We start from the raw sequence: 15,860 nt of genomic DNA, 5'->3' as shown, positions 1-15,860 counted from the left end.
CATTTATGCCTTTACAAATGATATTAATTAATTACCTTGACAATGTCAGTTTCAATCTCATTCAGTTTCTCTGTAATACTCACAATATCGGGTCTTTTTTTACTATCATTGTCCAAGCAATTCAATGCTATCTGAGTGCATGTCACTACTTGGTGGCAATATGCTCCAAGCAAAGAATCACTACTGCTTGTTGCTTGCAACCTTTTTCTCCAGTTTTTTTGTACCTAATAAATCAACCAGTCAAGCTTGCTGATACTTTTCTGATGTAAAATGACACAGTATTAGATTAAAATATTTTCATGTTAATAAGTATATTATTTCTCACTTGATCAATAAACTCATCTGAAGGCATGTATAGACATTTGGGGTAGCTCTCAGGTCCTGACACTATCCTTATTATTACGACACCCAAGCTGAATATGTCAAATTTTCCTGAGATTTCACCTCTATCAATGTATTCTGGTGGTTGATACCCACTGCATTGCATAAAAACAATGAAATTTGTAAAGCACGTGTTTTGTTGGATTAGAAAAGGTATATATTCACTTGAGGCATTCAACTTACGGTGTTCCATAAGGTCTGTTTGTGATCCGTGTTGGTTCTTCATGAAAGATCCTGGACAAACCAAAATCTGCAATCTTTGGCACCATATCCTTATCTAGTAATATGTTGTCAGGTTTTAGGTCCAAGTGGTAGATAGGTGCTTGCAGCTCCTCATGAATATACCTCACACCCTCACAAGTCCCCTGGACTATTTTGAAACGCGTGTCCCAATCAAGGCCATTAAACTCAGCTGCAATAGTAAACAAAAAGATTCTTCATCAAATGCAAATATAAAAGAAACATTCTTCCGAGACATACTGCAAATGGAGCAGCAGCCTACCAGAAAGATGCTTTTGAAGGCTTCCATTGTGCATATACTCAAAGCACAACGCTATAAATGGCTCATCAACAAACACTTTACTTCCATCTGGTATGGTATAAGGTTTTTGCTGTATTTCGTAACAATAGCCAAGAACCTGTACAATGTTCTGATGCTCAAGAATCCTAAGGTTATTGAGCTCATTTTGGAAGTCCTTGTAGTCTAGATTGTCACAATGAAGCTTCAGTTTCTTCACAGCAACATCCTCTCCGGTTTTAGTCACTCCCTGCCAAATATAGGTTGTTAGTACTTAGTATAGGTTGACCCCTTTTTCTAGGTGCTACTTGTTATATTATATTTTTGAAGTAGGAAATGCAGGCGTTGGCTTTGTTTTTTTGTTGTTAGACAGTATTACCACATCCGAGTTTGTTGTCGACATTGCACTAACTCCATATTGTTCCACAGCACTACACAGTGTGTAGGTTAGACTTGTTGAGAATATATCAGTTAATGAAAATCAAGCATTCCCAAATCTTACCTTGTAAACCACTCCGAATGCTCCTTCACCAAGTTTCCGCTCCTCGGAGAAACCATACGTAATTTCTTGTAAGAATTTATATGGTAGATCCTCTAGTTCCATAGATTTTTCCTAAAATATCTGTCAGTATAAATTAAAGATCCCTGGTGAGAATTGAAACACATGTTGTATTTTTCACAAAAAGAGGAGTCAGATTTGTGCTAGTACAAAAAAAAAGAGTTGAGACTCAATCTTTAGTGCTCTAGCCACCACATGTGTTTAAGAGAAGATTATGCGGTTGGCTAGGATTGGTGCTTATAGATTAGATAGGGGTCACTTTAGCCCCTGCTTTAGGTGTTAACCTGTAGTTTAGTGAGGTTTGTATACCTCCGTGCTAACAGTGCTTGCGCGCACCAAGAACTGTACAAGTCGGTACTTGTAAGTCTTCCAAGACCCTCTAACCGCGTATGTGGTATGGCCACCGGCGATGGATGAGGGACAAGAGGCCCTCGACGTTTTGGCCAAATTTTTCTTAGTGGAGACAAAGTGGAGCGGTCCGGGAGACACTTGGCGGAGACCCACTTGCGTGTGGGAAAGGCATGTAAGCTATCCACGAGTTACCTGACCGGGAATTTGGCCCTTGCGAAGGCTCCAATAAAGACAACTGGAAAACATAAGCTTTTCAATATGTCGGTATAAACATCGCAGTGTGGTCAGTAGTTGATAGGTTTGAACCTAGGGTAGAAGTCAAATACTTAGAAAAACTCATTGCACATCAAGATAGAATTTGTGTATGTTTTTGGTATGTAGTTTTTTCCTTAGTTTGTAGGTGACCTAATTCACTCCCTCTTACCTGTCTCGCTCCCTCCTCGTCATCGATCTCTCTCTCTCGTACTCGCTCGAGAGTCAGCCTCCTGCTCCTTTGGCTTCACATAGCGAGCGACACGATCGTATCTTCATGGGTCTCATCATGGCATCTTTTTGTCGTGACGGGTAGTGGCGGACACGCGGAGAAGTCGCACATGACCGAGGCGTACACGTCCCACGTTGCCGTGCCTCTTGCTTGTTCTCCACATGCTCACCGCCACCTACTCCGCGACGGTTGCTAGGGATCTTGACTGCACACTAGCTTTCTCGCTCCGATCAACAAGGATGAGGACCAGGACCTCCATACCTAGAAGTGGCACGGTGTCCCTGGTGGCAGATCCAGAACTGGGCCAAGAGGGGGCTATAAAATTGCATACATTGTACTATGTAAATATTGTATTGTTATCTATCTGGTAATTGCTATACTGGGTCAGAAATCTATGCCAGGCAAACAACTTACACAAAACTAATTTTGTTATTAAATCAAGCCTACAGCTAGTCCATCAATGCAATTATCCATGTCAAATTAGTCGCCTAGATGTATTCAAAACTTGACAGAAATAAAGAAGAATACCTGATTAGTAACTCGCGCTTCTCCAAAAGCTACAACTACCATAACACCAGTTTGGTATGAAATTTTATAACCTCTTCATGAATCTGCAACACAAAACAGAACAAATAGTGTTAGCAAGCTAGCAAGTAGCAACCACGGAACCACCCACCACATGCATGGATCTACAAAAGCATCTTATAAAATGATAGGAAGAAATAGTAAGAGATGGAGAAAGAAGCAACCAAACAAGCATATGACCTGCACGGAGAGCTCCCCGGTGGGCGAGAGGATGAGCAGAGTACAGTGCGCAGACTTGTAGGCGGTCCTCATTCACTAGCGGCCCTGCTGCGATGCTGCCCGGCTGGAACCGCTCCTGCTGCGATGCAGCGCCGAGCACCCAGCAGACAGCAGAGGCGGGCAGATCTACGGCGCCTGCCGTCCAAGAGCCGGCGAGCCGAGGCGGCGGGATCCGAGGAGGAGGCGAGGTCTTGAGGGGCTAGGGCGGTGGGCTGATGGGGAGGCCGGACGGCACCACTGCGCCGCCACGGAGGACGGAGGGCGGTGGGTGTGGGTGGGTGGGGGGGTGTTTGGAACGCGCTATTATAATTCGTTGAGCATACGAGATACTCCCTCCGTGTTGGAACGACGCAATACTCCCTCCGTGTTGGAACGACGCTATTATAATTGGTTGAGCATACGAACTCGCTCCGTCCCATAAAAAGATTCATTCTAATCTTCCGAGAAGTCAAAAAAGATTAATTTTGATTACATATATAAAATCAATACTAATATTTTATGATACATAATTAGTATTATTAGATAGATCGTTAACTATATTTTTATAATAAATTTATTTAGAGATATAAATATTGCTAATATTTTCTATAGACTCAGTCAAACTTAATGAGCTTTGACTGACACGGAACTTATAGTGACTCTTTTTATAAGATGAAGGGAGTACATCATTTTGTAAGCTCTGGACACTATTAGGCCCATGCCGCCACTCCCTTTCTCCATCTCTCTGACATGGGGACCATACGCATCACCCTCTACCTCTCTTCTTCTCCTTCCTCTAGCTTTCGTCTAACCTCTCGTGACCGCACACCATTCCTTGCTGGTAACCTGCGGCACACGCAACATCGATCTCCATGAACAATCGGCATGGACAGAGAGGAAAAATGGGTCTGAAAAATAGGAATGCCACTGCTGAGGAGATTGACACAGCTAGGGGCTGCCATCCAGGATCATATTTTAGGGGAGAGAATCTTAGTCTATAACCTAAACGAGCCTTGTATGGACAATTGGACATTGATATTGTGTACCCTAACATAAAAGAATTTAGATTGGTTATAAAGCAGTTTACAATAAATGAGGAGTTCGATTTGTATCTAATCTTGTAAGGCTGTGTCTCTTGACCTCTTGCTAGTTTTGGTATTATTCAAAGTTATCGACTATATTATTGTTAGTAAGGTTGCATATCATGATCTCTTACTAAGATTAATAAAATCACAATTTATCCAACTACGGTTAAGATTCACCGGCTCATATCGCATAGATTTGTCGTCTTGCTGATCGTATGATGTCATCTTGTTACACTGGCTGATCCTATGTTAATGCTAGTTTACATAGTGTATTTTAGTATTGTATTTTATTATAATTAGATCTATCGACTTGCAAGCTTTGATTTAACGTCCTGCTACCAACGCTGTATCCATCTGATCTGATTGGTGGTGACGCTAGATTAGATCTTGTCGGTTTATGGATTTCTTTGTAATAAAGTATGATATTATTTACATTATAATCTTGTGGTTCACAGCCGACGGCTTATGTTTTCATACTCTTGTCATTGTATCAGCTCATTTGAATAAAGTTTTGTCTTTTTTCATACATAAATATTCGCCACTTACATTGGCTCACCAGTCGATAGTATTTGTTTTACTTTATTTTAAGGGAAATTTTGCTATTGGACATGCCAAATGACGCGTCTTTGCTGGCGGACACTGCGTTTTTCATCTTTTGCCGTGAAACACTCTGGTTTTTGGAAATACTGCCAGTGGGCACCGCAACCCAGTTGCACCCGGTTTTGGAGAGAGAAAACTTCGTTTTGGACATCGGGTGCCCCTGAACCATACTTGGCGCCGTCCCAACCTGGTCTGGTTCGACCCACTTAAAACGGCCGGCCCGCACCCGACTCGTCTCCACTGCTCGTCTCCACTGCTCCTCGTTCCCCCTCTTCACCGCAGAGGCGGCGGTGGCATAGGCTACGGCGGCCGGTCGGGCGGGGGTGCCGGCGCGGCGTAGGTTGGCGGGCGTCGTCGATAGGAGAGCGGGCCTATAGAAGATGGCTACAGGATCTGGCGCTTCTTCGTCGACTGGGTCGCGTGGAGCGAGAGAGGGGCAGGCGCTGTGCCCTTTCTGCCACACGGCGACGGTCGTGGAGCGGACGTCGAGAACCACAAAAAATCCAGACAAGCCGTTCTACACTTGCAGGAATCGTGACTGGGTGAGTTTTCTTGATTTTGTTCTTGCTACATTTGGGCGTTTTGAAATCGGATGTAGGGTTCATCCTATTGATTTGGCTTTCGCTGTGAAATAGGGCAACGGTACCTGCAACTTCTTCATGTGGAAACCAGAGAGCGCTGGAGATGGCATGGATGGTGCAGCAGTGATGGCTGCGTTGAAGGCTCTGGAGAATTCTCTGTTGAACTTGAACAATGTTGTAGTTGCTCAGAGCACTGTTGTGGCTAGAATAGCTGGAGAGCAATTAGTTGTTAGGATGATGGTTGGGGCCAGTGTGTTTGTAGGTGTTGTTTGCTTTCTTGCTTTGTGCATGGTATTGTACAAGCAAGCATGAAGTATGATTTGTAATGTTTGTGAAATATGAATGAAATGCAGTTTGAATGGAGTAACTTCAACTTGATTTGTTCCCTTTTTTAGTTGTAAAGTTAAAATTGCAGCATCACTACCTTCAACTTAACAGCTGACTTAATTTTAGCATGACAAACATAGGCATACCAGATCATTAATTATGGAACATCATACCAGATGGCAATATCAAGTTGACACCAGCAATAGCCAAGTTCACTACATTACCAGATTACAATACCAGGTTCACACCAACAATATCCAGGCTCAAAAGCACACAGATTACAATAGCAAGTTCATAGAACCACACAAAAGCACACCAAAAGCACAGGTGGCTCAAAAGGTTGCTTCTGTCTTGATGTTCCCAGTGCAGGCATCAGGCCCCTCCCCTCTTGCTCCTAGTGCAGGCGTTTGGGCTCTGACTCCTAGTCTGTGCCCCTAGGCTACCTCCAGCTTGCTGTTTGGCCTGCCTCCTAGTGACTGGGGATCTTGGAACCCTGTAAGATGGCAGATGTGACCATGTTATCAACTTACACTTACTGCACTTGGCTTTAGATTAAGAACAGTGCTGGCAAGAAATGGATCACTTACTGCACTGATTGCTCAGGAGGTGTAGGCTCAGTTGGAGTTGTCTTCTTCTTGCTAGTTTGTTTCCCCTTGGTGGAGGCCTTTCTCTTCTTCTTGGCTGGCTCTTCTGTTGTTTCTATGATCTCAACAACCTTTGGCTTATAAGTCCTTCTCTTCTTCTTTGGAGGTGCAGGTGGTGGTGCATCAGGGTCTGTAACAGTTTCATTGCAGGTTTTCTGTAGGTGTCCAAATCCACCACACCTTTTACACCTTCTCCTGCCCTTGCTGCTGGAGCCACCTTCTTCAACTCCAACTATCCTTCTCTTCCTTGGCCTTCCTGCTGCTCTGTTGCATTTAGGTGGAAGGAGGTTGAAGCCAAGGTTCAGCTTTTCCCATTCATCCTTGCTTGGCATTGGAGGCACTGGAGTTGCATAGGCTGCTTTGAACATGTCTACAGAATAGTAGTGGTCAACATAGTCCTCTAAGTCTACCCTTCTGGTGCCAATGAAAGCTAGGGCATGAACACATGGCAGACCAGTTAATTGCCAACCTCTACAGGTGCACTCTCTCTTGTCTAGATCAACAATGAACCTCTAAGGGACCAGGTCCTTGTTGACTCCTCCAACTTCACCAACCATTGAGCCACTCTTGTGAATGTTGTACTTCAGATTTCTACTTTTGTTGTGCAGCTCCTTCATGACAGCTGGCAGAATCTTGAAGGCAGAAAACTTGGACAGCAGTTGCATCCTGGTGCAAAATCTCTCCATGATCAACTGCCTTATCTTGTCCATTAGCTCTACAATAGGTAATGACTTCTCTTCCCTGATCCAACTGTTGAAAGTCTCTGCTATGTTGTTTGTGACATAGTCACATTTGCTTGCTATGCTAAACTTACACCTTGCCCATAGCTGCTTGTGATTGTCCTGCAGCCACCTAGTTGCCTTGGGGCATGCCTTGTCCATCTCATTCCAGTGCCTATCATGGGTTGTCTGTCTATAGCACCTTGATGCAGGCCATAAGTTCCTCTCAAACACTTCTCCCCTAAACCTCTTCTGGAAATTCTTGACTAAATGCCTCATGCATTCTCTGTGCTCCACCCCATTACTGAAAACTTTGATAACAGCCTTGTCTATTCCTTTGCCTACAGTTAGTAAGCATGGAAACAATGTCAGGTGGGGAACATACAACACTCAATTGAAAAACAAGAGCACAATGAATGCAACATACCTGCATCAGTTGAAATAACAAGACCATTTGGGGAACCAATAGCCTTGTGCAGCATCTTCATGAACCATTCCCAATTCTCCTTAGTCTCACTGCCAAATACTCCATAGGCCACTGGGAACATCCAGTTGTGGCCATCTATCCCTACAGCTGATGCTAACTGTCCCTTCCACTTTGCTGTCAAAATTGTGGAATCAATTCCTAAATAAGGTCTGCAACCTTGCAGGAAGCCATCTATGCATGGCTTTAGTGCTACAAACATCCTACTGAATCTTCTCTTCTCATCTACAATCTCCCACTCAATCTCTACAACACTGCCAGGACTCCTCTTCTCAATCTCCCTTTTCCAAGAAAACACATGTACAAAGCTATCTTCCCAGCCACCCATGATCTCATCTAAGGCCATTTGCTTGCCGTCCCAAACCACGTAGTAGCTCAGCTGTACACAAAAATTCTCCTCCAACTTCTGCTTCAAATCTTTAGCTCCAATAGTTGGATCTTCCCTAAGCCAGTTTATAACTCTGTCCTTCACCCAGTGATTGTTAGCCATACAGTTGTTCTGGAATTTGCTTGTGCTGGCACAATTATGCTTGTGTGGTAGCTTCTTAATCTGCAGCCATCAACCAACGGTTATCACACAACAATTGATAATTAAATTAAACTAAATGAAGCATTACAAAGCTCACATACCTGCCATGTCTTGCCATCAGGTAACTGAGATGCATGAATCCTCCACGGACATCTCTGGGCCTTACAATATGCTCGGTACCTCCGTGACGCACTATATGGAACTACAAGTTCAACTTCATTAAGCACAGCATATTGTCTAATACATCTCTTAAAGCAGAAACCATCTTCAAAAGTAACACCAAGACCTATCTTAGGGTTATCTATGTCAGTGACATGAACAACACCGTCACAGTCCCTCCCATCGTCCACAACTAATGGGTCATCATCTTCTGGGTCATTGTCAGGATAGTAAGCTGGGTCAGCATCACCATCATCATTGACCCCATCCTTGTACTTCTCATTCTCATCATCTACTCCTACATACTCCACTTCATCAGCCTCTCCCCAGTCATCTTCAGCAATATCTTCTTCTTCTTCAGCAATAGCATCATCATCTTCACCATCATTATCAAGATTAAGACCCTCATCACCATTAGCATCAGCCTCACAATTACCATCATCATTAAGATCAACAGCTTCACCATTGTCATCAGCTACTAGATTAGGCAGTACAAGTTCATCACTGAAGATCATAGCTATTGGCTGACAATTAACCTGACTCTCCTGAGTGATAATAACAGACTGAGAAGACTTTAGCAAACGAGGACCAGTGTCAACAACATGTACAGTCAGTGGCACCTTCCTACTGTCCCAATACACATCAAATGCATGTAACAGAGCAGAATCAGAATCTATGCGCACTGTCTCATCCTTGGTTTTGTCAAAGAAGGTGACCTGCAATTCTTGGTCGACCCCATGGACTATCTCCTCACCAAGGCACCCAAGAAACCCCATCCAAGAGAATTTATCCTTGTCTACCACACGAATGTAATTAGCAGTTACATGATAATCATCGAGCACATCTGCTCTTTGCTCTACATATGCAGGTACGCTAATCGCCAGTCTACACGCGGAAGTCGGATCCATCCTAAATCAACACAAAGGATAACAACCAAACTAAACGATTTCAAAACCGCAAGCATTCTACCACATCCGTAGGCATTCATCTACAAATAGTAGGGATTCAAAAGACTCACCCTTTCACTAGCCATTTGAATTGAGGAACCCTAGGCAGAGACCTAGGGCACTGCCCGTTCTTCGAGCTGGGGGACTTCATCTTCGGGGCGCGGGGGAACTATAGATCCTCAACCCCCCATGGCGGATGACGGCCGAGGCTCGATCTGTCAGCGACGGCGGGCACTGGGTGGACGGCGGCGCGACGAGCAGTGGAGACGAGTGGGTGGCGGCGCGATTGGGAGTGAGCGGCGGCAGCGGGATTGGGGAAAGCCTGGAACCCTAACGACGGAGTCGGGTGCGGGCCGGCCGTTTTAAGTGGGTCGAACCAGACCAGGTTGGGACGGCGCCAAGTATGGTTCAGGGGCACCCGATGTCCAAAACGAAGTTTTCTCTCTCCAAAACCGGGTGCAACTGGGTTGCGGTGCCCACTGGCAGTATTTCCAAAAACCAGAGTGTCTCACGGCAAAAGATGAAAAACGCAGTGTCCGCCAGCAAAGACGCGTCATTTGGCATGTCCAATAGCAAAATTTCCCTTATTTTAATATATCAAACAGCCATCAGCCATCGGCTGCTTGCCGCACTCCATCGTCTCCGTAGGCGGTGACCTCATGGACTGTCTGGTTAACATCCGACATGTTCCAACCTAATCTACTGACTATTTCTCTCTTGTCATATCAAATTGGCTGGCACACCTAAGATTCCAAAATCGATCGGACCCGAGTGTGTCCTGCGCATCGATCAAATTCCTGCACCGACAGTTGAGAATCTCAAATGTTCTACAATATTTGCTAACATGAAACCTAGCCACGCACATATTTCGTGTGGAAAAAAGTGCCACTTTTGTGACTTGCGATGACAGGGCTTGCCCAGTGGGCTTCTCCTAAGGTTAAAAAAATGATTTTTGCAACTTTTTCTGATTTTGGAATTATATAAAATAGTTTACAGATATAGTTGGGTGTCGACCCGCCTCTAAAATCATTGCCTCCTAAAATTCTCTCTCTAGTAGTGGTTAGGCCCTATTAACATTATTGAGATCTACAAGTTGCTATTTAACTTGGCAATTAAGTTCTAAGTTACTGTTTTATTTTAGTAAAGAATGGATTCTGCAACGTGGTTCATTAAGCTACAAAAATCAAAAGCATGGATTCTGCAACGTGGTCACCGACATCTGAGCCTCCATGTGTCTGTCACAAAAAATAAATAACAAATATGAGAAAATCAGATTATGTGATTCTCCAGCAACTAGTGGCCTGGGTTTTATACACTAGTTGCTCGTTTCAGCTAAATCATGGAGATGCGATTCTCTTTGTTCCCTATAACCATTGGAGGACACAAATGCAACGGGCATAGGATACGATACAACGGAGAAACTAGTACGGTCCAAACACAATATTGTTTGCAAAATAATGCCACAGCAACAATTCGGTCTACAAATAGCAGCTCCATTGCACGCAAGAGAGGAGGGAAATCGTCCAACATAAGAGCGGAAAAGGAATGCATGGGTGCACACAACAACACGCTATGCGCTGCAGCCAGACCATTATTCTTCTCCACCTCACAGTCAGGACACACCAACACCAACGTTGCCAGTATCAGCATGGCAATGTCAAAGTCGGAGTAACGGTTGTTGCGTGAAGGCCATCGCAGATTGCCGCACAGCGCATTGCTTGGACAAACGCCCGGCAAGAAACTTGGGAAGGCAACTTGGCCGTGGAAGGAGACCTCCCTATTTGTCTGGTACCTACTTCTTCCGTTCTAAATTATTTCTTCACTTTGGCTTTACGTAACTGCTTTAGATTTCATAAAGTTTATCTTTTTACAAAATGTATCAACATATACACGTGTATATATATATATATACAAATGAATTATCGATAACACGTGGTTAAATGTGGTTGTACTACAGAATGGCACGTATCTAAGGAACGGGCCAGGTGTGTGGGACGTCGGCGACTACTCCTCCCACCTAAGGATGAAAACGGAAAAGAAATATCCCGAACCGAATCGCATCGTTTTCTACATTTGAGCCGAACGAATTCGTATTTTCGGACAAAATACGGAATACTAAATTCGAAATACGGAATACTAAATTCGAAATCGGATCGAATTCGGTTTAGGCTTTGTTCGACCGATTTCTAGTTTTCTACATTTTATTCGGAGTCTTCCGTATTCTAAATTCGGTTCAAACCGAATTTGGTCCAGCAAGCGAAGGTCACCCTCGGGAGCTCGCCGCTGCCGCCGCCTCGTAGCGCACCACCGGGAGCTCGCCCTTCCTCTTCCCCTGCCTCTGCTTCCACCCGTCGTTGCCGCGCTGCCCGCTACCGGAGCGCCACGCCATCGCCACCCGCTCCCCTTACCCCTGCACCGCGCGCTGCCGCTGCCCTGCCCTGCCTTGCTTTCCACCCAGCGCCGCCGAGAGCAGACTCCACCGGCGCCCAACTCCCTCCGTCTCTCTGCTCTTGTTGCGCGAGAAGCTGAGGACGCCCTCTGCCGCCGCCACCAGCACCGACGCCAGACGCTCTCTCTCCGCCTCGCCCGGCTCACTGTCTCTCCTTCCCTCTCTCCCTCTCTCTCTATCGCTCCTCTCTGTTTCTTCCTTTGTTGACCGCACGGTGGGGAGATGACGACGGACCGCCAGGCGATGAAATCCGAGGGAGCCGGCCACATCGCCTTGGCCAATGAGGGCTCGCCATATCGCCCCGTGGGCCCCGCACGACAGTGGCTCGCTCCCATCCTCCTACCTCCATACACCCGGTCCACATGGAACCAAGGGACATAGGGCGAGTGCACAGATCGGTGTATGGCATAGTGCAAGTCAGCCCTGATCATTGACTGGCCCCACACGTCAGCTACTGTAGCGCTCAAGAATTGCTAGGTACACATGGGAGATGTACACATGGAAATAAATTAGTTAGATTTGCACAAAGAATTGCTAAGTGTCAACAGTAGCATCCGAGTCTGCTTTTAGTGCTGCTGGTCGTATTGAATTTTCGCATACCGACCGTGTTCGACATAATTCCGCTCGAATTGGTTCGTTTCCGAAATTCTAGATATTACGTAAGTTCGTGTTCGTTTTCGTGTCCGGCTTGTCCGCTTTCGTATTTCAAATGTAAAAGTAGAAAACGGTTGAGAAGTTTTTCGACCGAGTTCGACCGTTTTCATCCTTACTGCCACCACATATTCGATGGGTACGCCACACTTGTGCGCACCTCCATCCTGCACGGCCGCACCACCAGCGCACATCGTCAAGTAGAGTCCGAGGCGTATAAAGCCGCTAGGGCACATGGCCGGCCTCTCCTGCGCGAGTTCTCCCAGCCGTGCCCCCATGAGTCCGCCCGAGGCTGGGAGCCTGCTCGACCATGTCCGCAACGCCATCGACCTCGGCAGCGGCAGAGCGCTGTCCGACAATGCCAACATCTTCGTGCTGCCTCTGGGGGACGGCGGGGTGCTGTGCCTCACCGAGGCCACCAAGGGCTCCGTGCTGGTAGACCCGGAGACTCTCGAGACGATCGGCAAGTTTCGCTAAGCGGATAGGCTATGGGCCTTGTTGCAGTCCACGCACCCGGTTGTGACAGGGACCGAGCTCCTGACGCTGCTCCCGGACATGTTCGGGCGTGGCCACCGCGTCGTCAGGATGGCGGCCGAGAGCAACGAGAGAAAGGTAGCGTTTGGTTCAGAGACGAGGTGAAGTAAGATGGTCTTGTTTTTTGTGGGACGACTTTGTCCCTCCAAAAAAGAGGGATGTGAGTCATAGAATCTAGAGAGCATATTCTCTAGTGGGACGTCCCTGGCTCTACCTGACTCAGAACCAAACATCATTTCGAGGTGGGATATCCCACTTAGGATGTCCCTGACTCTAAACCAAACACTACCGAAAGTGATCGGGAGGGTGCGCTGCCAGGGAGGGCTCACGCCGGGATGGGTGCATTCGTTCGCCGTCACGGAGAACTGCGTCGTCGTGCCGGAGATGCCGCTGCGGTATTCCGTTGCCGGCGTTCTCATGTCTGAGCTGACGCCTTTGTATATCTTCGACTGGCTGCCCGAGTCCGGGAGCTACATGCACGTCATATGCAGACACACCGGAAAGGCGGTAAGTACGTTTTAAGATTTAATTTCTTTCCCGATATGGTGTTGTTATACCAAAAACACCGTCATTGATCTTGATGTTGTACCATGTAGGTGGCGAGCGTGGAGGTACCTCCCTTCATGACATTGCACTTCATTAACGCATATGAAGAGAAAGGCGAAGATGGCGACAAGACACATGCCATCATCGCTGACTGCTGCGAGTACTATGCTGATCCTTCTATCATCAAAGAATTCGAACTCCATAGACTAAGATCGCCTGGAATTTACAGTGATGCATTCCCTGATGCGAGGTTATTAAGGAATTATATTTTCTTAGATGATGATATGGCGGCAGTGATATGATCGTACTACCGTGTGCATCGATCTTGTGCAGGGTGGCCTGGATCAGGATACCCCTGGACGGAACCGCCTTTGGCGAGCTGGAAACTGTGCTGGACCCTGAGGTGCATGGCCGGGGAGTGGAGTTGTCTTCCATCAATCCAGCCTATCAGGGTAAGCAGCACCGTTATGTTTACGCCTGCGGCGCGCAACGGCCTTGCAGTTTTTTCAACTCGCTCACCAAGATCGACCTAGTGGAGAAAGGAGCCAAGATGTGGCACGATCGAGGTGGCCTCTGTGCCATCAGAGCCACTCTTTGTGGCGAGGCCAGGAGGAACTGCTGAAGATGATGGTAATTAAGTTGAATTACATATATTGCTGAAAATGTGTGTGTTAAGATGATGATTTTTATGTAACCATAAGAATGCATGTATGCAGGGGTCGTCATATCTATTGTAAGTACGATGGAAGGTGAAGGGTATGCGCTGCTGCTGGACGGGATGACTTTCCAAGAAATTGCTCGAGTACGGTTCCTCTATGGCCTACCATTCGGTTTCCACGGCTGCAGGATTCCAGAAAAGATATGAGAACGTCGTATTGCCCCTCAGATCAGATCAATATTGAAGCATCACCTATCAGTTACATCAGTATATCTACATGTATTCGCAAGCAAATGCTAGGATTGTTGGTTGGCGTTGGCATGTCAGCTTAGAAAAAAGAGCTGTACAGTTTTTTTTTCCCTTTCCTCCCGTGGATGGTTTTTTAGGTTTTGTATTGATCTTTAATGTTAAAAATAGTTTTTGTTGCATAGCAGAGTGGTGGTTGTAATGATTGTAGATGGATGAGTCTTATTTGAAGACGTTTGAAGCTTTAACAATTCCATTCTCTAAAAAAAAGCAAATGCTGAAATCCACTTTGTAGATATGATGTAATACCCTAGTCTATTAGTGTTCTAGTTACGGTCCATTGTGATCGATATGCTTTTTAGTGGGATATGATTGACGGACCGGAAGCAGTGACCAGAGGAGGGTCTGCATATTTTCTCGCCAAGTAGACGAGAGAGCGAGCTATATCCCAATACCACACACGAACCTTTGACACATCCCTAGCTAATACCTAGTAGTTAGTCACAGCAGACATACAGAACTTATAATCTTAGGATGAAAGGGTGTGAAAGCAATGGAAATCAAAGTAAGCAAGACTGTACACGGTCAAACCACCTCTACAAATTTTAAAATATGTAACAACCTAGAGAACTTCTCTAGCAAAAAAATAAGCTCAATCGGAGCAAGTTGAAAAAACAACAGCTTGAGCTGCTTTTGAAACCGTCTTGGGCTCAAAAGACCTCTCTAAGAAAAAAATCAAAATTGATTCAAATGAGGTCCAAAAATTATGAAACATGGCACATAACTAGACAAACCCATTTTAAAACTATCCCAAAGAGGTAAAGCCAAAAAGATCGAAGCTTGCATGAGAATTTCGAAATCCCTCTCTCAAATTGAGGTTTTGCAAAAATCCTCCAAATAATGGTTTCTTGGTGCTCACGGAAAAATTGTTAAAGGAAAAACCTAAGTGTGTTTCCAAGGCCTCATATCAGTTGGTACAATAGAGCAGAAGTAGAAAGACCAGTCCATCTTCCCCATGATTTTAATACATTATGGTTGTTCACTACATCCCATACCTTAGTTCTAGGTGGCCATGGTCTGAGTCTCAACTTGTACATATTAACAGTTCCTCAAGATTAGGGACACATGAATTCCTTCACACCATCCTCATCGTAGGGTACATTGTGTTCCACGATTCTAGGTTTTCTATACGGTATAAGTGAAATTTCTCTAGTAGACGAAAGGCTCATCACCACCACAAAAATATACTTAAATTCTCATAATGCTATCCATTTCTATCATGTGTAACTGACCCAGTGATGGTAGGTTGTTGCATTTACGCATCCCAGAACTCAATCCTTGGTAAGCAGAGAGAGATAAAAGTGTGGTATTCATAAAGCAGGCTGGCAAGTCCACGCTAGTGTAACCTTTCATATTAAATTCCTGTAAGGTTCTTGGAGGCACAAGCTCTCCCAACACTTCCACGTCCTACATGGACCGTGGATCTTCTCTACTCCACTTTTAAATTACCGATCCCCTGTTTTTGTATCAACTTTATGGTCTTGACCTCTTTGACGGACTTCATAATGTTATTAAGGCAGCTTAGGTACAACTCATTAGGGTATATATATGTGCATGCTGAATCTG

General features: G+C 45.4%; 1 protein-coding gene and 2 pseudogenes across 9 annotated transcripts in view; 1 reads left to right on the top strand and 2 right to left on the bottom strand.

Annotated features, from left to right (window-relative positions):
- The window catches only part of LOC136457212 (putative disease resistance protein RGA4), a 40,707-nt gene extending 37,338 nt beyond the window's left edge, over positions 1-3,369 (bottom strand). For 4 of the 9 annotated variants that reach the window (XR_010759692.1, XR_010759698.1, XR_010759699.1 and 1 more), the window contains exons 1-7: positions 3,058-3,369; positions 2,821-2,903; positions 1,401-1,511; positions 884-1,148; positions 565-793; positions 326-476; positions 36-224 (exon numbers count right to left, since the gene is read on the bottom strand). Coding sequence is in view for 1 of the 9 variants with exons in the window: in XM_066457269.1 (XP_066313366.1) it covers positions 36-224; positions 326-476; positions 565-793; positions 884-1,148; positions 1,401-1,511; positions 2,821-2,862 (987 nt within the window). In the remaining 8 variants the exon portion in view is untranslated. Of the gene's footprint in view, positions 1-35; positions 225-325; positions 477-564; positions 794-883; positions 1,149-1,277; positions 1,330-1,400; positions 1,521-2,232; positions 2,676-2,820; positions 2,904-3,057 lie in introns of those variants that run through there. The other 5 variants (XR_010759696.1, XR_010759694.1, XR_010759693.1 and 2 more) reach the window with 5 other exon arrangements.
- Positions 3,370-6,251: 2,882 nt separating this feature from the next.
- LOC136461407 (uncharacterized) lies at positions 6,252-8,979 on the bottom strand (annotated as a pseudogene).
- Positions 8,980-9,346: 367 nt separating this feature from the next.
- Positions 9,347-14,195, top strand: LOC136461406 (carotenoid cleavage dioxygenase 8 homolog A, chloroplastic-like; annotated as a pseudogene).
- Positions 14,196-15,860: the final 1,665 nt, after the last annotated feature.

Source organism: Miscanthus floridulus, chromosome 6 (genome assembly GCF_019320115.1).
Source record: "Miscanthus floridulus cultivar M001 chromosome 6, ASM1932011v1, whole genome shotgun sequence".
NCBI lineage: Eukaryota > Viridiplantae > Streptophyta > Magnoliopsida > Poales > Poaceae > Miscanthus > Miscanthus floridulus.
This window is presented reverse-complemented; position numbering and strand designations above follow the sequence as displayed.